At 37.8% G+C, this 21,554-nt stretch overlaps 1 protein-coding gene across 1 annotated transcript in view; it reads left to right on the top strand.

Annotated features, from left to right (window-relative positions):
- The first annotated feature begins 291 nt into the window (after window positions 1–291).
- TTC1 (tetratricopeptide repeat domain 1) overlaps window positions 292–21,554 on the top strand; it is a 33,179-nt gene continuing 11,916 nt past the window's right edge. The window contains exons 1-5 of the mRNA XM_009647077.2: window positions 292–621; window positions 12,040–12,100; window positions 13,211–13,323; window positions 15,370–15,406; window positions 17,143–17,291. Coding sequence (XP_009645372.2) covers window positions 298–621; window positions 12,040–12,100; window positions 13,211–13,323; window positions 15,370–15,406; window positions 17,143–17,291 — 684 coding nt within the window. The 5' untranslated portion in view covers window positions 292–297. The remainder of the gene's footprint in view (window positions 622–12,039; window positions 12,101–13,210; window positions 13,324–15,369; window positions 15,407–17,142; window positions 17,292–21,554) is intronic.

The raw sequence follows: 21,554 nt of genomic DNA, 5'->3' as shown, positions 1-21,554 counted from the left end.
CCACCGCAAAGGAGAAGCCGTAGCGTAGTTGCTGTGCCGTGCCGGTCCTGGGAATCTGAGCCTGTGAATTAACTTACTCATGGGAACGGTGCACTGGCCCCATGTCACTGTGTAGTGCCTAGAAGCAGTATGTATAAGTTGTTCCCTCTCCTGAGGGGTGACAGTTTCCCTCAGGTGATGTCAAGAGTACTTTTAAGTACTTCAGAGATTTGTTTGCTGGCAGGGCATTTATATTATGCTTATTGAGGATTATTTCTTTCTTATTTCTAAAATCCTAATCCCTCCAAGGAGTCCAACATGGAAGAGTTTAAAGATGCAAGTCCACCTGAAGAATTACTTGATCACTTAAAGCTTTCTGATGAGAAGTCTGCAGAGACTGGCCCCAGAGATGTGCAGAATCCCCAGAACATTGAAAGTGGATATACACCATCTTCAGCCAAAGATCCCACAACAGCAGATGAGTGTTTCCATGACTGTCACGACTCCTTTGAGGCCAAAGAACCTCTGCTGGATGATGAAGGGAGTTTACAGAATGATGAGAGTAGCTCAAGGAAGCAGACAGAACTAGATGAAGAATACTTACTAGAACTAGAAAAAGATATGCCAGAGGAAGAAAAACAGGTAATCTAAAGTACCAATGTTGAACATAAGAAGATATATTTTCAGTGTCACATTTCTGAATGGTCTGTGACTGGCATGAAAACTCTCTTATGTGTCTAGTTTTACTGTTCTTACTTTCTTCTTTTAGGTACAAATATTTTTGTTAGCTTTCCTTGCTGTTCTTAATCATCGCATTCCATTGCAGATTTTTGTCCACTTTGACCACTGTGTAAGGTTACTGTGACTCAAGAGAGATTATAAGAAACAAAAATCTCCCTGTTCCATGTTATTTAGTTGTGCATATTCGTTGTTTTCACCCGATTAGCTGCAAGGTGCTTTTCCAAAACTCTGAGCAGTTTCAGGGTAGTTTCAATATCTGAAAGGCTAGTTTATGTAATACGACTCACTGGGATTAAATTTGAAAGTATCCCTATAGATTACTTAAGCTTTAAACAAACAAAACACATCAAATGTGTGGATTTGTTTACTTTCAGTGTGGTTACATTGAACAAAATGTTTGGGTAACAAACCGGATAATGTTGTGGGAAATAACAAAATAGGTCTCAGGGGAAGCCAAACAACCTCTGTAATGGTGTTTACTCCCCTGTAAGTTTGTGTGAACCAGTTTTTTTGACCTCCAGTCAGTGGTGTCACTTGACAGCAATTACTTTTCAGGGTTCTGAGATATTTTGGTCATTAAGTAGTTAAGAAACAAGATAGAACTTTTTTTTTTTTTCCTAACTTTGAGAAAACTTGTTAAATTAGTTTCAGGATGAGACTCTTCACTTGAGTAATGCAGTGATTTCTGCTGGTAATTGTGTTCTCATAGCAAATGGTGGAAGGCTTCCTACTGATTTATGGATTTATTTATTTTTTCCTAATTTTTTTCAACTTTAGTTTGCAAGTGATGGGGGAGTAAAGGTATTAAGCTAAAATCTGTATCCCAACATCCAACTCTTGTAATTTTTTTTGGTTTTTGAGCACTCTATTTTTGACAAGTTATATAGCTTGGCCTCTTGAACAGTTCATGTTTCAAAGAACTCATCAAGCCTGTTAAAAACTGATTGAATTATCCAAATGAGCGGTTTGAAATTTGAAAATTGAAATAGTGACAAAAAGTACTACTATATTCTCTGGCAGTTGAGGAAAAGATGGAATTATGACATCTTAACGTATATAACGAGAAGAATTCAGTAAACTTTATTTTATAGTCCTGTAGGCATGAATTAGATCTTATTTTAATAAAGGAAATAGAGTCCTTACTGAAAGGCTAACTGCACAATTTGGATCATAGGTAACATTGAATAGCTGATTATGATGAGGGAAGGAGAGAGTGGAATAAGGAATGGTAGCTGACAAGAGAAGGTAAGCAGCATCTTAGGAAAGTATTATTTCATAAGGGAAGATAGCATAGTGTATAGCTGTATAGTTTTTATTCTGGAAACTCCCAAATCACCAGGAGCAGTAGAAGAAATTACTACTGTGATGGACAAGTACTACAAAAATGAGGCATTTGATGAAAAAGAAGAAATGAAGGGTCATCTCAAATTAATTTTTTTAAAAGTGCTTAAAACGTTATGACACTGTTTCAGTGAATTTATAGGGCTTATTGCTATTTGGTACAAGCAGGCTGATCTTTTCTAATTCAACTGACTTGGTAAAGCTGGACCATGCTTTCCTAACTGTTGGCTAGCCCTGTCTGTGTTGTATAAGTAAATAAATGCTGGCTATACATTGCCCAGAAAAGTTGGAAAGAGGGAGGGGCTCATCAGTAGCTTGACTACACCGTGGTCTTACTGCCCGCTACTGTAATTAGAGATGAGTGGCAGAAATATGCAGAACTAAGATGCCGGAGGCAACCAAACATCTAAATTGTTTGTTGCAAACCAGTATAGAGAAATTTAATCAAGTTGTGACTCAAATACTTTCCTTGCTGGTAGGGAGTGATTTCTGTCCAAAATACATCAGTGAAGACAAAAAGGTGGGTTTTCATCTGTAGTACAGATTGTCGTGTTAATGTAGAAGTTACTTGAGGTGGAAAAGCAATATGGGACTAGTGGGGAAGTGGAACATGGAATATAATGTCCTTGAGGTAGGAAAGAGACTAAATGTAACTCTTGTCTGTTGCTTCATCTTGTGGGAATCACTTCATATTGCTCACTCTCTTGTCTCAATGTTGACATCTGTAAAATGGTGTATCCTTTGCTCCAAAAGGGCCTCTGGAGAGGTCATCTAATGCAACTCCCTGCTCAAAGTTACATAAAATACATCAGGCTGCCCAGAGCCATGCAAACATTTTGGAGCCTGGAGATTGCACAGCCTCTCTGGGCCCCTGTTCTAGTGCTTAACTACCCTCATGGTGGAAACTTTTTTTTCTCATATTTAATTAGAATCTCCTTTGTTGCAACTTGTGACCACTGGCCCTTCTTTTTCTGCATACCTCCATCTCCATTTTCTCTAGCAATGAGATCTCCCCTGAGCCACTGTTTCCTGAGGCTGAACAAACTCAGTTCTTCTACCTGTCTGCTTAGGTCACGGTCTCCAGTGTACTGACGATCTTGGGGGCCCTCCGCTGGACTCCCTCTGGGAAGTCGATGTCTGTTTTGGTTTTGGTTTGTTTGGGGGTTTTTTTTGTATGGAAGGGACTCCAAAACTGGGCACTGTCCAAATGCAGTCTCTCAGGTGCTGAACAGAGGGCAATAATCACTTTTCCTTGACCTACTCGCTACACAGAAAAGCCATTATCACATTGTCTTTGTGTCTCTTTCCAGTTTAGACTAAACAGTTCCTTTTTTCTATTTGTATTTATTGCTTGTACAACAAGGAACATTGTCATCATGAGTCACGATGAGACTTCTGCAGCAGCCTATAATTTGAAGGCAACTTGAGAGATTCATAGACAAAATGCTAAAAGCTGAGGGAAAATTAAATTGTAGAATTAAACTCTGGAAGGAGCAGCAGGCCTGGAAATTGTGTGTCTTAGTTTTCGTGCTGCTCTTGTTTCTGTTGTATTGTTAGGTAATCATTTAATTTTGCACATCAATTTTTGCCTTCTGTAAAGTGAGCAAAAGAATTGTGAATGTTGGATACTTGCGTTCAGCTTTCTGGAACTCCATCGAAAGGTGCTATGGGCGTACAAAATAACTGTTCAAAGCTGGAAAGGTTTCCTTACAGAAAGTGTGTAGACAGCTGCAGTTCTCGTCTTTCTGTAGGTTTATTTCCAGTGGTATTGAGTAATTGTACCTTTCAGGTTGGTTTATGATCATACCTAATGGAATGGAGGGATTGTATCTCTTAGTATCATCATAGCTATTAGATTGGCAATACTTATATTGTGAACTTTGTTCCACAGAGAGTTTTCTGAGTGGATTATATAAACAGTCTTTAAAATATAACTGTTTTTTTCTCTAGCAAAACATTGTTGGTATCCAGAAACTAGAGATTAATTAGGAACTTGCAGCAGTTGTTATGATTATTGAAGTAGTCCATTTGCATGGTCTTATCCTGCATCGCCTTACATTCTGTGTGTAGTGAAACACTGGGGATGGGTCATTCCTGAACTGCTACTGCAACTTTTCTCATAGTATTTGGAAATGATGGCTACAAATTTATTTTTTAAAGTGAAACTTTCTATATATTTGATTAGGAAAAGAAATCTGTTAAATGATGCAGCTTTTAAGAAAAAAATACTGCAGTTATCGCCTGAAAACAGCTGCTGTACATCCATTTATTTTTCAAATATTTTAAACCTCCTTCCAGTTACTCAAAAGGTCGGTTTTTGAGAAGGGCAATGTGATTTTTTTCTTTTTTTTTTCAGGTGGAGAGAATGAGGGAGAAATATTCAGAACTTGTTTATTTGACTGTTTAGGTTATGACCAGACACTCAGCAGCAGTGCTGTGTTTGCTACTTAGGCAGTCCTTGATCAGTTATTCTCGGCCCCCTGCTGCCTTCTTCATAGTGCTAGCACACCTCTCTGTGTGAATGTGCAGTGAACCAGTTACGGGGAATGATTCAGATGAAAAATAATGCTGTATTTTTAGATCAAGGGCAGTGCTGGTAAAAGTAGACATCAAATGGCAGCCTCGTGATGGCATACAGAGGTAGATGGATTTTCTTCAATTAGACTACTTGCCTAAATTAGAAAAACTTCGTATAAACTGTGGTTGTAGGTACTCAAGTCATAAGGAGAGCTGGATGTTAGCCCTGCTCAAATGAAATTTATGGAGCTACACCTTAATAGTTTTGTAGTTTTGTTTATAAACTAAGCCCATTGTTATGTTTAGCAGCTTTAATAAATCAGTTCTTCTGAGTGATGTTCTCCAATAAATAGGCTGTAGAAAAGAAAGTCTCTAATTTATTCTGGAGATGCAAAGACAGATTCTAGTCCTTGATCTGTGTATTTATGTGTATTCTATGCGCAGGCTTTCATGGTAGGAGGTCTGAGTAGAAATTCTCACCCGCGTAGAAGCTGTTGCAGAGATCAAAGTGAAGGAGCAAGTGGTTGTGTATTTTCTCTCAATTATATTTTGAGAGCCCCATACAGTGAGATTTCTAATTCTAAACAACAGGAATTACTTCCAGCATGTAAGAAGTCGTCTCTGCACAAAGAAGCAAAATAAGAACTTGAAGGGATGTTAAGACACAAACCTGCAAGAAGTATTCTTCAAAACAGATGTAGCATAGACCCTGGTTACTTGCCTGGACTTGCAACTCTGAGCTTTTTAAGAATTAAGCAGCCTGAAACAAAATTCACTTTTATAAGATCGTTGTTTTTGTTGTTTCAAAAGCATGCTGATTGCTGCCTCAGCAGAGGCACTGAGCAGTAAATTGCTTTTGATGCGTTACAAACAGATTTTTCTGGTTAGTTGTCATTGACAGTGATGGCTTTGACGTTGGTCTAGTCTGCAGAATTAATCAGAAGACACCCAACAGCTGTTACATGGTAATTGTTTCAGTCTGACAGGGTCCTCTTCTGGAGGGACACCCATTAATTAAGAGTTTATCCAGCAGCAAGATTCTGAATCCATCATTCTCTTCCATCATGAACAGATGTTGTCTTGTTCTTTGGGCCTTGTCTGGCAAAGACTTAAGCCTGGCCTAGTAAGCTCTTATTTTGGATATAGAACAACTGGGAATAAATACTTAATATTCCTCAAAAGCAGTTCCCTTCTTTGGGCTATTGCATGTTCATTAGAGCTACAGCTGGCTGTAATCATGCTCAACTTCTATTTTAACACTAGGAAATGTGTCAGCAAGACAAGGAACAGCTCTAGTCAAGGAGATTCTTGGTTAGTATCTTGTTAGCAACTCTGTAAGAATTAAGTGAAACTGACATTTGAGAAATAGTATTTTTGAGTTTATACCTGAGATTTTTTTCAGTTTTGGGCTAAACAGTAAAATTTACATCTCCCCCTCGCCCCCCGTTTTCTCCAGAAATTCTGGGATGTGTTAGAGAACACTGTCTTAATCAAGAAATCTCCTTTAAGCTGCTCACCTCCTCACCCTTTCTACCCCATGCTTCAGGTTGATCCCATTGTTCTTCCATAATTACAGTGTCTGTATAGAATTTGCTTTTCCAGGGGTTGAAGAACTGATCTGGGATTTCTTCTGAGATGGCTTCTCAGGTGTAGTCATTCATTTCAGCATTTGGTGTTTTCCTAGTTCTGTCTGTTCAATATAGTATAGTAACCTTGTCTCGGTCAAAGTTGCTGCTTTTCCTATAGTATTTGCAAAGTAAAAGCTAAGGTACAAAGTGGAAAATAGGGTACAGTGAAGTGAGTCATATTTTGGAGCAGTCCTCAGGTGTTGATCACTTAGAGATGATCTCAGAACTCTTTCCAGAAAGAATTATGTGGTTGGACCAAAAAAACCAGATTATTAATACATGAGACAATCCAACTGACTGCACAGCAGTAAAAATTGCTATATAAATTCCTGAAAAATACCAATAAGAAATATATCTTATGTTAACAATTCTCATCAGCATTCAAAATTATTTTGTATAGCAATAAAACTTGCAAGACAATTGGGTTTTGAAGGCATCACAATGCAATCTTGTGAAATATAATAAAAGGTGATCCCCTTATTCAAATGACCTACTTGAATAACCTGAATCCTGTATACAGTACAGTACCAATACTAAATACACTACTGTTTTGATCAAACTGGAGGAAAAGATGGATTGCTAGACTAAAACTGCCCTGTCTTATGGCTTGCAAAATAGAACGAAACCTCCTGTTACATTTTTGGAGTTAATCAAAGCTTGGAGACATACATTTGAGAAGTACATCTGTATCTGCTACAGTAATTAATTCCAAGTACTGGTGACAAGGACCTGGATAAAATCTGGAGTTGTAATCTCCCTGTGTGATTTATAATTGAGTTACTTTTTTAAACTGAAGTCTTTTGCTGATGGCAATTTGATAGAAAGAGTGAAAAAGTATACCTTAGTCTGTCTTTCAGTGCTGCTATCTGGTTTTAGTCTTATATTCATTTTTGCATTTCTCTGGAAGACGCTGATGCTGTCAAACTGAGACCTTTTCAACTTGTGGTGGTGATAGATTAAGTGGTCAGCTCCACTTTTCTGCCTGAGGCTGTTGCCTCTGGAACAGGAATGACTGAATGGCATGTATTGTCACTCAGGAACAGTCACAGTTAGTCTGGCGTGTTAACCTAAACTGACTGTCTAGGATGGATGTGACCTATTGTCTCTGGAAGCGCTGCTTCCAATTTCAGAAAAAAGGGAGTGATTTGGCAGTAAAAAGACTAATGCATCTTTACCTTGGAGTTACAATGAGCAGAAATCGGCCAGTCTAGCAATATTTACTACTTTGCTTCTTGAGTGTAGAGGGCAGCTTTGGCACAGTTTTCAAGTGACAACTCTAGCAAGACTTGAAAAAGGATTTTTTGAGTGACTACAAGCTTAAATTGAAATTCAAACCATTGAATGCGTGATACAGCAATAGCTTCAGAAAACTGCAGGGGGAAGCAGATGACTACTAATGGATGACTTAGAAATAGAATAGATATTTGAAGCTGAATAATATATTCCATATTTGTTTAAATTCCTTGCTTCTGTGCACCCTTTGAACCCCAGTAATTTTAAATTGACTGATACTTGGTGACCTTACAGAAGGGTGTATGAGATGCAGATGTGCATTGTCACACTGTATAAATAGCCTTACAGAGAAGAGGGTATGCATTTGCTGCTCTTGACAAAACCGGAGCCAAGAACAGTTCCCTAGCAAAGTTAAATCAATTGATCAAATAAAATGCATAGGAACAGCCAGAGGAAGCACAGTTGGAATCATTACAAACAGAGGGTGTTCATCCTTCAGCTCTCACCAGCTATATTTAAGGATTTCACTTCCAGGACTTATTATATTGTTTACTTCCAAAACAATCTGAAAATGTGTAGGTTGCTTTCTTCCCTAATAGTAGAATAATGCTTTAATGCTTTTATTTTTAACCCTTGAGGTTTTTTGGCAGAGTAGCTGAGATCCAGGGACTGTATTTGGTGGCCTTTCATTTGAATTGTGCTTTATTGTCAGAAGGCCAAACTGTCTTTTCTTGTTACTTAAGATCAGGCTTTAATTTTCAGCACCTCTTGCTTGCCAGGCAGATTTATGTTAAGATCCTAATTTCTTCAGAATATGGACAATTGCAATTCAGTATCCAAATCTGTAAACATTTCTAACTGGGTCCTTTAAGAATCATATTACTAGTTAAACATAGTTATTTCTTCTGGACTTTGAAAAAATAATTTTCGATTTTGTACATCAAAAACTTATGTCTGCCACTTGGAATTTTCCATCTTTGTTTAATAACATTTGCAAAAAACAAACCTTAAGATTTGGCTGACTTTGAATATCAGAAAATCATAACAGAGTCTAAGTTGGGGAAGTTGTGTCTGACCCCAATGTTGTATATGAGCAGCCTCAGGGAACGTAGTGGGTCAAGACATCTTTTCCTTCGGCAGAGCATCCTAGGAGTTCAGTCTGACCTACTTCCCTCGCTGAGGAAAGGGTAGCCTGCCCTGCAGCTGCTTAAATCTTTTGCTGAAAAATTAGTGGGTGGGGATGCTGAAATGACATTGTGCAAAATTTGTCCCAAGGACAAGTCACTTGCAATTTTTTCACTCTGGGCTGATATGATCACACTAAACTGATGACCAGTCAATGTGCAATTGTCCATTGAAGCTGGAAATGCAGCATACTGAGTAAAGAGGTTATGTCTTCTAGCAGCACTTTAGTTTTGGGGTTTGTGTTTTTTTGGTTTTTTTTTACCCTGAATCTGAGTAGTAGGCAGATTCTAATGGCATCCATTGGAGCAGTCCTTTCAGGTTAAATGTAAATTCATGCAAAATATTTGACTTTCCACTACTTTTGTGTTAGGATTTTCTGTTAAAGAAATGTATATACGGTGGAATAAATGATGTATTTATTTCACAAATACACAGTGTGCTTTAGAGGGTAGTGTGTTTAGGATGTGATGTGCTAATACATATGCTTTTACATTTTGTGGAAAAGCCAGAGGAATTTGCTTTTGGTGATAGTGTGCTACTATGTATTGCTTATGGGTCATACTTGAAATACAAATCCAGAATAATGCATGACGTACCCTGTAGACTTTAGCTTTTTGAAAAATACTGTGAAAACTTGTACAGTTTGGAACTTAAGAGACAGCCTGAAACCTGTAATACTGGGCTATCTTGAAAATGTTGGTCAAGCTATAACAGAAATACTAGTTTTGAACCAGGACTGTATTGCTTGCATTGCTGCTTTCTAGGGAGCTGAGTAAGCTGCAAACCCATATATGGTGTTCTTAACAACGCTGTTGGCTTCTGAAACATGCTTAGAGAACACCTTTTCTGGTCAAATAGTCAGAAGTGACTGCAAGACTGTCACTGACATTTGTATGTGTCTAACAGTTATGTGACTAATAGTTCTCTATCCTTCAAGTTTGTGCAGTTTGATTCGCAGGCAAGAGGACATACCAAGGAAGAGGCTTTCGGAGGAGAGTTGTATGAATCATCAGCTTCCCAGCATGACAATCCTTAAACTCTTCAGTTGCTCAGAACTTTCATTTATCACGTTCCTCCAGCACACATGGCTGTACAGCCACCTTGGTCTTTCTTCTGTGCTCTTGAGACTCTAGGTCACAATCCTCTTGGCTACCTGAGAAGAAATCCCAGAATTGAAGAACTTTTCTTGTTCCTTTTACTCCTTTTCTTTTTTTCTTTTTTTAATTTAAAGCTTTTCTTTTGAAGCCTTCTTGCTGCAAATCACTTTTTATATTAGTATTTAATACTTAACTGGGGTAAATATGTAACATTTTGTAATAATTTTAATAAAATTAAACAAAATAATGATACTACAGGTAGAGCTTTTCATCCAGTAATCCTTGATTTTAGGGTTTCTGCATCATTATGCAGATGAGTACTGTGATCATACTGTAGTTTTCATTTCATGTGAAAAAATCTTTCATTATTGTAGAGTTGTAACTCTACCTTATGCAACAGTGAATCAGTTAATGGCACTTAAAGGCCAGTTCTAAATAGGTCATGAGCAATGAAGTCAGTAGGGCTAGTGTTTCAAGCATTTCTTACCTTGAATGAGGGTTGTCTATGTAGATCTTTCATGTTTTCCAGTAGGATCATCATCTCCAGACCTGTTCTGTGCTGAGATCTGGCTGCTTTGTGCAGTGGTATGAAAATTACTTCTATTGTGCTAATTTTCACTCTATATGCATTCAGGATATTTTAAAAATTTCTTTCTGCGAAGGGCCAACTGTGCATGTGGCAGCGACCTTGCTGGAGCTGTTCTGTGTGGCACTTCAAAAGTTTGGGTACAGCTTTCGAATGCAGTTACGTACTCCCTGTGCTGAACAGCAGAATCCTGCATATAGTCAAAGAATATGTGCTTGTGCCTTAACTGCTCAGATTTGTTTGTATGCTCATATTTAGGAAGCACCAGCTGGCTTGTGTACATTGGTGTGAGTGACATTGTGGAAGGACTTGCGTAGGTTTGTCAGTCCACCCAGGAAGAAAGCCCATTTCTAAATAGTGGTGCATGTTTTGTCTGACCTGTGTTTTGAGTGTTTTTTAAAATGTGAGGAGCAATGAGTATTAGAAAATATATTTAATAGGCAATAGGAAAAATTTAGTGATCTAGGCATGTATCGCAAGGGTCAGATGATATTTCACTGTGTAATTTTGTGTGTCACAACTGAATGCCATTCCCCTGAGCCTGGTTTTCAGAGCATTGTGATCTGTCATTACTAAGATGGTGACAATGGTCGGGTGAATTACTTTCCAAAACCAATAAAAGCAAGAAGAGAGAACCTCTGATTTTGTATTGTTTGTCAGCTACTTGGCATAGCTGTGAGATGGTGCAGCGCTCCACAAAGAGTACTATATTTAGCTGTTTCCAAGGAGATGTTCTGTGCGATATTGATAATTGCATTAATCCTTGATTTACACAATCTGCAGGAAAGGAAACTGCGCATTTTCCTAGTGTTGGCTTTTTAATTGCTCAATGATCTGTAATTTATAGACACCTTGATTTAAGTCCTTTGTGTATGCATGTGTGTTGGGGGTGAAATCAGTGGCCAAATGATCATTTTTCTACCATAGAAATGATTCATGAATGTGAACATTGCTTCTTGATGTTACTGTCTTATACTGCTTTATTTTTGCTTGTGTGAGGTATGTCTGCATGTGAAAGACTTCCACTGTAAATAGGTTGAAGAGATGACTTGATGACATCCTGTGTTTTCTGTGTCAAAGGCTAAGAGCTTTCATGTCAACTTCACTTGTGCCAAGAGTACTGTTAAGATATTCATGGTTGAAAACACAACTCTGCTCAGCATGTGCAATTTTCACTGTATAACTGAACAATCTTCCTGTCTCTGGATCTGATGGTTTAGTCACTCTCTGCATAAGAAATCTTTCAGGGCAGCATTATCCATGGGCCTGTTTCCAATGGAGTCAGCTCAACGTGCTTTGTACATCTCTGAAAGTAACTGTGGATTTCTGAGGTGGAATTATTTCGAGCAAAACTTTTGAGACTTTACATGTAAAATATATTCTACATAGTTGACCTGCACTGATTGTATTAAACTGAGTTGGAAAGGAGAAGCAAACAGCCAGCTAAAAAGCTAACGTATTAGTTTAAACCATGTGATTCACTATGGATGCTCTTTCTGCATACTGTTTTCCATGAACTGGAGCTTTTTAACTGCCTTGTTATACTCCAGTGTTTCAAGGATATATAAAGTATATCATGTCACAATGGCTACAAGCAAGTGATCTTGGCACTAGTTAAAATTCTTCAAGTTATATTTTATTCTGATTTCCATTCATACTTTTTTTGGAACTGCAGCTGACCTACTTGTTCATTTCAATTAAATACTTTGAGACATTGTCTTTTCTTTTGTAGAAAAGAAGAAAGGAGAGCACAGCACTGAAGGAGAAAGGAAATGAGCAGTTCAAGAAAGGAGGTGGGTTGATAATCTTTTAACACCATATGGATGTTAAAGAATCTTAAATTAAGGCTTAGCCATCATAGTGATGTTTCAGAAAACCCATAGGAAGATCTCACACCTATCTTCGTTCAAATTATCATCTGTATCATTTTGCATCCAGCTCTAGAGAACACAAAGAGGTAGCAGACCTCCTTAAGAGTTTAGATCACAAAGACTTGGATTACTAAAGCAGGATTCTCATGAAAGCTAAGTGTTTAAATCCAAGAACATGATAGAGAATTGACTGCCTTCCAGGTGCCAGGGTTTCTTTTACTAATCAAAAAAGGCTTCCATTAGGCTCTGAGTTTTGCTGGTGCGTGTGCTTAGAATTGATGCAGGACTCAGTAGTGCTCTCGTACCTTTCAACATTTGTGTGTTTCTTTTTATCCGCTGACTCTGTCTGTTATACATTTTGTTTATGTATGCATGTGTACGTATGTATACAGACACCTATATACACATATACACACACGTGTGTACATCTATATGTACTTACTTGTACATCTATATGTGTATATAGAGAGATGTAGACATATGCGCACATAAGTATATTTAAAAAAAAAATCTAGAGGTATGTAAATTTCTAGCTCATGCCAGAAGTGGACACGTTCTGAACATAATTAATACATAACAACAGGATTGAGGTCAGTAATAAATAACTGGCCACTGGTGGTGACTGACCTTTCAGTCAGTTGTTGAAGATGATGTGGCAAATAAAATCTCTCCGTAGCTGCTTTGAACAGGTATCAGTGAAGTGACATGTTTCAGCACATGCTTCTTTTCAGATCAAGGGTACGCTTAATCTAAAGAGATTCTACCTCTAAGGCTGGTGCTCAAATAGAATAAAACTATTTCAGGGATGAGAATTGTAAGAACATCATGCATTAAGGTCAGCACTATATTTCTGCTTTTACAAGGGTGTCTATTTTAAAATAATTAATTGTCATCGATCTATGTATTTTGCCTGAGAGCAGCTACTGAGTCTGGTTTTATGTTTCCAAAGAAATCTTAGCCATGTGGTTCACTGACTGTACTGGCATTTGAAATAAATGCTCTGGTTTGGTTTTTTTGCTGTTGCATCTGCAGACTATGGAGAGGCAGAAGACTCTTACACGAAGGCTCTGCAGATTTGTCCAGCCTGCTTCCAGAAAGATAGGGCTGTTTTATTTTCAAACAGAGCTGCTGCAAAAATGAAACAGGTGAATATTCTTTTTATTTTATGAAACACCATGTATTGATTATATGACAAATGCAATAATGAAGTCATTAGGGGTGCATAAAGGAGAGCAAAGAAATAAAGCTGTTTGCAGGTTTTGCTGTTTGCGCACTTTGTCATGCTCCCAGTAGAAATGCTGGTATGCTTGGTTTTACTGAGGATGAATACAAACCTTAAAGTTGCAATTGGAACAGATGTTCACAGTTACTCTGCTGCATCATGTTTAAAACACTGATTTTTCTTTCATTCTCTCTGCTTTAATGAAATTCAAAGTTCATGTGGTACAGATGTTTTTAAGCATGTTTAGTGTACGCAGACCATGTATGAGATTGTTTAGAATTGTAGCTAGTTAGTCTTTTTTATAAAAGCCTGGATTGTCATATACTTGTCTTCATTTAATTGGCGCAAATGCTTTGAGGCATAAGCAGGGCTTCCTAACTATGGCTTTATTAATTCAGTTAGCAACTGTGGAGGAAGCAGGCTATATAGTAGGACAGACCTATGTAGTAGGGCATGGTCTGGATAGAATGGCTACAGCTTTCTTCATATGTTTTCTATTCCTTGACCAGGGAAAAGTGCCAGGATGTTACCAGAATCAGCAATAAAGTTAGGTAGCATGGAAGGCATAGAACACAATCTGTCTGGACAGAAACTTTCACTTCTTTAGAAAGAGGAGATACTGAGAATTCAGGGGAAATTACTCCCTATTTTTGACTTCATTTTTAAGATTAAATTATTGTAGAAAAAAAGCACAGTAACTCCTATCCTCAGTTTACCTTCCTGCAAAGGGAACTTTCTTGCAGTTTTCCTCTGGTATTGAGATAGATGTAGCTCTGTTTAGAAATGTACCTTGCAGCCATATTTAGGCATAAATTATATTTAGGCATAAATAAATACTTACTCAGCATAGAGTATTCTTGTTCAGCTAGAATTATGTAATTCTCTGTTGGGATACTGAATTCTTTGAGCAGACAAGGAAAATACGGAATAAAATCTGTAATAACAGATGCTGGAACATTTCAAATATGAAAGCTGTAAACTGAAAAATCTCCTCATGATACAGATATTAACTATTCATATCACTGGGAAATTAATCCAGTAGTCCCCAAAGGAGCCCAATATGATAGAAGAACTGTGTACAAACTAGTGTATGTCACCGGTATAGATCAGTAGAACCTGACAGACCAATATATTACTCTGAAAATAGATTCATATTATTAATAACTTCCCCATTATGGTTGTTCTCCCATACCTGCTGCACCCATTTGCTTTGCACTACAATAAAAGCTTGTGAGGCATTCTGTGAGACAGCTTCTGTTTTATGGAGGAGAAAATAGTTCATTGGGTGTAGAAAGATTACTGCTACTTAAGTCAACAATATAAGCACAGAACAGCCTGATTTTTATTTTGGTTTGGGGTTTTTTTTAAGCTCTTTTTGTTTGAATGAAAATAGGATCTGTCTCGGCTCTTTTGGTTTTTTTTCTTGTTTCATTATAAGCATATTGCCTGGCTCTCATCTTCTAACTGTGGTTGTCTGGGTGCACTAAAATCTTGTCCCTACCACTTCTGGAACTCTCGTGCATTTTCTCTGTTGCAGAGAAAGCTGTATTAGTGCTAAAGGCAGAATCTGCTTTCCAAATGTCTTAGCTCGTACAGACAAGAATTTATCTGGGAGTCTTGGGAACTGTCTATTCCAACCCCTTAATTATTTGACAAAGGTAGAAAAGCTGTAGCTCAGTTAAGCCAAGGCCTGCAGATGTGACTCAGCCTTTTGACTGTAGCTTGCTGCTGGCTGTTCAGTGCAGACCGATTAGTGGGGCAGCCGTGCAATTTGAACACTGGCAGCCTTCACAGGGAGGAAGCTAATCACTGGTAAAGAGCTTTACATCAGAAGCAACGGTATGAAAAGCCTTGATTACATGAACATCCCAGTTCCTTGGAATGCCAGACAAACCTTTTTGCTTGCAATTGTAAATACTGTTTCCCAAGAAATATGACTTAAATATAACAAAACTATTTTGTGTTCTAGGACAAGACAGAAGCTGCCCTAAGTGACTGCAGCAAAGGTATGACTTTTTTTCTGTGTACTGCTTTTGTGCCAGATCTTTCATACATAAATTATGCCAGTTAGTGCCTTCCTGCAGAGCTATAATTTTGGGTGTAAGGGTCTTTAAAGAATTTATAGAAAAGCTGAGGTGGAAGACATCTGAATCTAGAGTTATTTATATTATTTGTATTATTTCTTTTGTAAAATGTCTATCAAGCTTTTCCTGTCTGTAATAATTTACTTTCTATGCAAGTATTGCATAGTATTTCTATGCAATAATTTACTCTTATGCAAGTAAGGTTGCTGTTTGTACTTCTTTAATAGGAAAGTCTTTTTATTGTGGAAGCTGTTTTCTTACACCTATGATTTTAAACCCACTTTCACCTGCCACTCCCCCCCAAATCTTGGTTTAATCCCAGATTCCAAAGAACCGTGAGGCCTTGTGGAATTAAAAGCTTTATCAAGTCCCTTTTGCAAGGCTCTTGCTTTGTCACATGGGGTTGTGCTTTCCCGTTCTTGTCCTGCGTAGTTTTCTCTCTGCGGCTTCTAGTGAAATCATTTCAGCTGTGCATTGCTTTATTGCTTCCACCCACTCACCCATGCTCGAATATTTGTTAAACTCCCCATGACAGCTGGGGAAAAAAGTCCAAATTACCAGTCAGAAAACTAATCCAATGGCTGTGTGCCAGCACTGCTTGTACAGCAAATATGAGTTTGTACATGCTAAAAGTGTTCTTAAGGGTAACAAATTCTAGCTGGCCTCTGTCACTTTGGGGGTTTGCCTTGTTTTGGTGGTGGTGCATTTTGAAAAACACTTCTGTTGATTTTTGTAGTGGCTGAAAGGGAATTGGTCTGCTTTGCAGCAGTGAGACTTAAACCTACCGTCGCTTGACACTCCCCAGGGACTTGGCTTACAAACTGCAGTGCAACACTTGGAGCACAGCAGAGCAATTCACACTAACCTGCAACTTGCTGACTGTAGCATTGTCTTTGTCCTTCCAGAAGAAATAAGCTAGAACGTTTAGCTAGATTATCCTAGATTTAATTGTCCCAAGAAACATTTTAATGGGTTAGTAATTATAAAATGGGCAGTCTTTCATACTCCCTCTTTCTATGGTGAAAAATGGATGAAGAAATTCTTGAGAAATTACCATTTGCAGGTTACTGTTAAGTTTAGCATTCAGTCATAACTGCATCTATAAACATGGTCGTGGCTGCCAAGGAAGTAAGGAGAGGAAAAGCTTAAATTCAGTCAGTATGTCCCTCTTCTAACTTATAGAGCTAATTTAACCATTTGTGGATTCCCAACCCAATTTTGACTGTTGGATATTAAATTCAGAATAACACCCTGCTGTGTTTATCTTTAGGTATATTTAGCTTTACCTGTAATCTAAGAATACACACTTATTAAATATACAAAAGGTGAAAAATATCTTACAGGTCCTTAAAGTTTCTGAGGCACCACTTAGAATCTCTGCATATACAGTACTGCGAGATTAAATGTTTGTGCATTATAAATCACTTCTATCTGTGATTAGATTGTAGACATTAAATGAAGTATGATCATTTGCATTAGACTTTCACAAGCAGTTATATGCTTTTCTGAGTTATCACTTAGCTTTTAAACTGTGGCTCTGCTTGGTTCTAAGCTACGTTGTAAAGATGACTATTAAGAACTTAATACGGACTTAGAAATTCATTTGAAGGGTATAGAAATGTTTCAAGTAAAATACTGTGCTTTTTTTTGTTTTCTAGCAGTGGAATTAGATCCTAACTATATTAGAGCTTTGCTGAGGAGAGCAGAACTATATGAAAAAACAGAAAAACTAGATGAAGCTCTGGAAGATTATAAGGCAATCCTAGAAAAAGACCCATCAGTTCATCAAGCCAGAGAAGCTTGCATGGTAAGCCTTTTTAGTATAGTTTGGCCTAACTTTAAACCAAGGTTTTCTCTTTCCTATTCTAAATATTCAGTGCTGTTTATGCAAGCAGCTTCATATGCAGTGGCGATAATGTTATTTTTTTTTTTTTTTTTAATAGTCTGAAAGTGTAGTGGTTTTCTCATCTGGTTTTATGTAAGGAAGATTACATGAACTGCCACAACTTCCATGCCAAGTCTCAGGTCCATAAAGCATAGTCCTCTTTTTACTCTTTGTAAAATGAGTGAAAGTAAATGTGTGTTCTGAGCTGTAAGCGTGTAGTTACATGTTTAGCTGTTGAATATGGTGCGCGCGCACACACACTTCGTTTTAGTTTCCTGATTGAGGCTGTTAATTATATTTAAGCATGCGCTAGAAAAGGTTGCCGAAACCGCTGCTGCATTTTAGTAGCCATCATTTCAATAAGGATCTTCAATTTGGAGATCAGAATACAAGCACCCTATAATACAGTTCATGCTCGCTGTTTAATTAGTGGGAGTCTGGTTTTCTTTCAGTATTATTTTTCTAATTGGTAAATTTGCAGTTGAATGCCTTTATGGCATAATTATAAAATAATTACTTTTTTTGATGACTTCATTATATAACTTTGAGAATGGCAAAGAGACAGGATTCTATCAGTCTGTATCTGTGTAGCTACTTTAAATTGTTGGTATTTTTGTTTCTTGATTTAGCTGGTTTCTGTTCTTGTTCTTTGCTATGCCTTGTGTGTGTATTGGCCACTTTGAGTTATTCTACTAACAGTGATGGAAGTCTGCTATTAATCTTCAGAACCTTAGCCTTTCACTTGAAGAAAAAGGCACCTTATGGTTTCAAAGAGCATTCTCTCCTGATTCAGTTATTCTTTGTTCTAAAGAAAAAAAAAATATTTCTGCAGCTTAGTACTGTATTCCAATGTCCACTTTCAATCAAATTACAAATACTTCAGGATTAAATGTTTCTTGCAGAATCTCTGCCATATCTCTGTAAGTGTAAGGAAATGCTTTCAAAGTTTCCTTGGCCTTTAGGATGTGTCAGCTTGGATGAAAAAGGGTAAACCCCTAGCACTTCCTGAAACCCCAGTCTAACATGTAAATAATCCCTGCTCAATGGGGATTTGAAGTCACTGCCACAGCCTGCTGATTTGAGGTTTTAAGTAACTCTTTGTGTAAAATACCAGCAGGAAGTGATTTTTCTAGTGATATTTAGTATGCTAATGTTCAGTGTGGAAAATAGCTGTGGATTTGACAAGTTCAGAGGGTCTTTTCACAAGGGTAGCAAGAAGGGAAATTCCTTTTGTGTAGAAAGCTCCTCTTACAGGCTGCTTTGTATTCTTATTTTTAAAAAGAGGTTATGAAGGCTGTGTTGAAAGGACAAATGTGGTAGAGATGTAGCCAGGTAGCCTGTAGTTTTGAAGGTAATGCTAATGATAGGTAGCCATTATAAAAAGTACAGTGGTGATCACTTTTTATCAAAGTGGGAGCTTCAGGTCATGGTAGGTGAATGGTTTGCAAGCACCAGAGAGCCTGGAAAGAGCTGACCATCTTCTGCAGGGGAAAAAAAAGCCAAACTATTCTTTACTTCCATTTTGAAGTAAATGGATGCAATTTTAAAACGTATTTCTTAGTTGGGCACCCAAATCCATATGCTAATACTTTATTTATATCTGGCTAAATTTTCAAAGGGCATAATTATTTTAGTTCAGCTTCACATCAGTGAACCTGCAACATATTCTGCCCCATAAAGAAAAAAAAAATCATTTGCTTCATCTGCAAAATGATCTCTAAACCCACTTTGAATATGTCAATGCAGAAATATATTTGAAAAGTGTAGGCTTAACTGTTGTAACTCTCAATTTTGGAAAATAAACCATTAGTAGTGATTCCTCCTGCCTGCCCCTTTCCCTATATTATGGTGTTGTAAGTGACAGATTAGAAACTGCTTTTATAGCTTATTAGACAAGAAGCCTTGCCTGAAATTACTTCCTTTGGGACTGGATCGGTTGCACTGATGGCAGAAGAATATTCTGCTTAACTGTGTAACTCCTGTAAGGGTATGGTTTCACAAAACAACTACACTGCCTGCTGCTTACAAAGCTGTCCAGTTGCCTTGTGCTAGCACTGGTACTAGCTCATGTCTGACCCTAGGGGATGGCTGGTTCTATATATGAGTCTGGTAGACAACTAACTCTGCTAAAAGGAAAAAGCAACAAGCGAGCAAAAAAAGCCAGCAACCAAAAAGCCCTAAAGTAAGTACTTTTATATTGCCTTGGCTTTTTGCAGTCAGACAAGTCTCCTGCAAATGCTAGTGAGAAAGAAAGAAGATGTGGTCAAGCCAGTGCAGGAATTGGGGCCATCCCTTTTGGCAGCGCCCACTGACAAAGTCAGTTTACTGTACTGTGAAACAACCCCCCGATGCTTGTTGCATGCATCTGGTTGAGAGCAGGAGAGCACTTTATCACCTAGCTCTTGGCAATGGTTTAATAAATGACAAGCTTGTCAAACATCATTACGGAATGGGTAGTGAATGTGATAGGTCCATCACAGTCTAGAAAAGAGTATTTGTTTTGGCCTTGTTTCTACTCTCCTAGCTGAGACTATGGCTTATTTGATGCAGGAATTCAGCCAAGGTGTCTGCTGACTTTTCTAAAGGAAATGATGGGGGTTAGTTTCTGTAGCTTGTAGTCTTTTAGCATTAGACTAGCACCAGAGTGAGGCCTAGTGTAATCTAGCCGGTTTCTTGGTAAAATAGTATTGGTGTATAAGGAGTGCATTTTAGCAGCTCGTCATACAGAGAACTGTGAAGATCAGACAGATTGTTATGAACCACCAGACTCCACAGAGTAAGACTTGTGAACGCTGTCAGTAGCTGGTACAAAATGTTAGTTTAATATACATCTATTTTGTCTGATTGGAACCCCCTGAAAGTATAGATACTGTCCTTTATGCCTTTTGCAAAACCACAATTTTCTTTCAGTTATTATGCCTCTAATAGTCTCACAAAAGAGCCCTTGCTCGGTAACCAGTGGAGATTTGGGCTAGAAGAGAATCATAAACAGTGCTGCTGTTCTTCCTGGCCATCTTTCAGGAGTGTTTTAGAACGTTTAGTAATTTAGTCTTAATTTTTTATAGATGGGAAATACAGAGGTTGACTGTTTCATGTACCTTCTGCTCCTTGACCTCATTTTACTAGGCAGAGGCTTTAGGCTCACATGTGGTACAGAACACTTTGTACAAAATGCCCTCAATTTACACTGCAGTGGGATTTAGGACACTCTGCCCTGAGTTGGTCCTGTTCTTTGTCAAATTTCAGGGTAGAAGCAATCCTTTGAGACTGAAGCTTAAACCCCCCCCTCTTGAAACATCGTTAAGGAAATACTGACAGCCAGTTTTACACTTTTGAAAGTATTCATAATAAATCTCTAAATTTCGTAGTAAAAAACCAATTCCAGCTGTAATGTGGACTCTACATACGTGGTTAACATACCTAATATGTAGGAGACCAAGAAGCTTTGCTTTATTGTAAGGTAAAGTGCATTAGGGTCTGCAGAAATATTGCAGCATTTTCCCCCTCACTGGTAATGAAAATGATGCATCAAGAGAATCTGCAAATTAGCTTCATTCACTGTTAGAGCAAATCTTTCTCCTTCCTGTACGTAGCGAATATTTCACACGCTGCTTTAGGGCATGTCATGATCTTGTTAAATGACAGTTTAAAGATATTAAATACCCAGTAGTTCTTTGCTTTGATTCCTGATTTGGTATCTGCTCTAAAATTTTAGTACTGTTTATATTTTGGGACACAGTGCTAGTGTTTTGATTTAAATCCTAGCGTTGCACACCTTAGTTACTTTTGACATCTTCAATGACAAATTAAACAGTTTGAAATGATAATGTTTTGTGGTCAAATAATCCCTATTGATGCTTTCCCTGAAAGTGTTTAATTATATGGTATCAATCTTCAGGTTTTGCTTTTAGCAGGTGTGTAACAGTGTTGTGTGAATTTTGGTTTCAACACAGTTTTTGAGGGATTGGCAGGCCAGATAAACTTATTTACCAAAAGAAGCTGTACTTCGAGATAAGTATCGTAGACACCAGATAAATAGCTGTCCTTGCGGACACCTTTCTATAGATAACTAACCTTGCAAATACGTTTTTGGAGTAAGAAATGCTGAGTCTTTGGAATAGTAGTATTCAGACGGACAAACATGGAGTATGTATTTCAGATGAAGGATTTGTGTCTTCATTTCCT

Source organism: Egretta garzetta, unplaced genomic scaffold (genome assembly GCF_000687185.1).
Source record: "Egretta garzetta isolate BGI_Z169 unplaced genomic scaffold, ASM68718v1 scaffold209, whole genome shotgun sequence".
NCBI lineage: Eukaryota > Metazoa > Chordata > Aves > Pelecaniformes > Ardeidae > Egretta > Egretta garzetta.
This window is presented reverse-complemented; position numbering and strand designations above follow the sequence as displayed.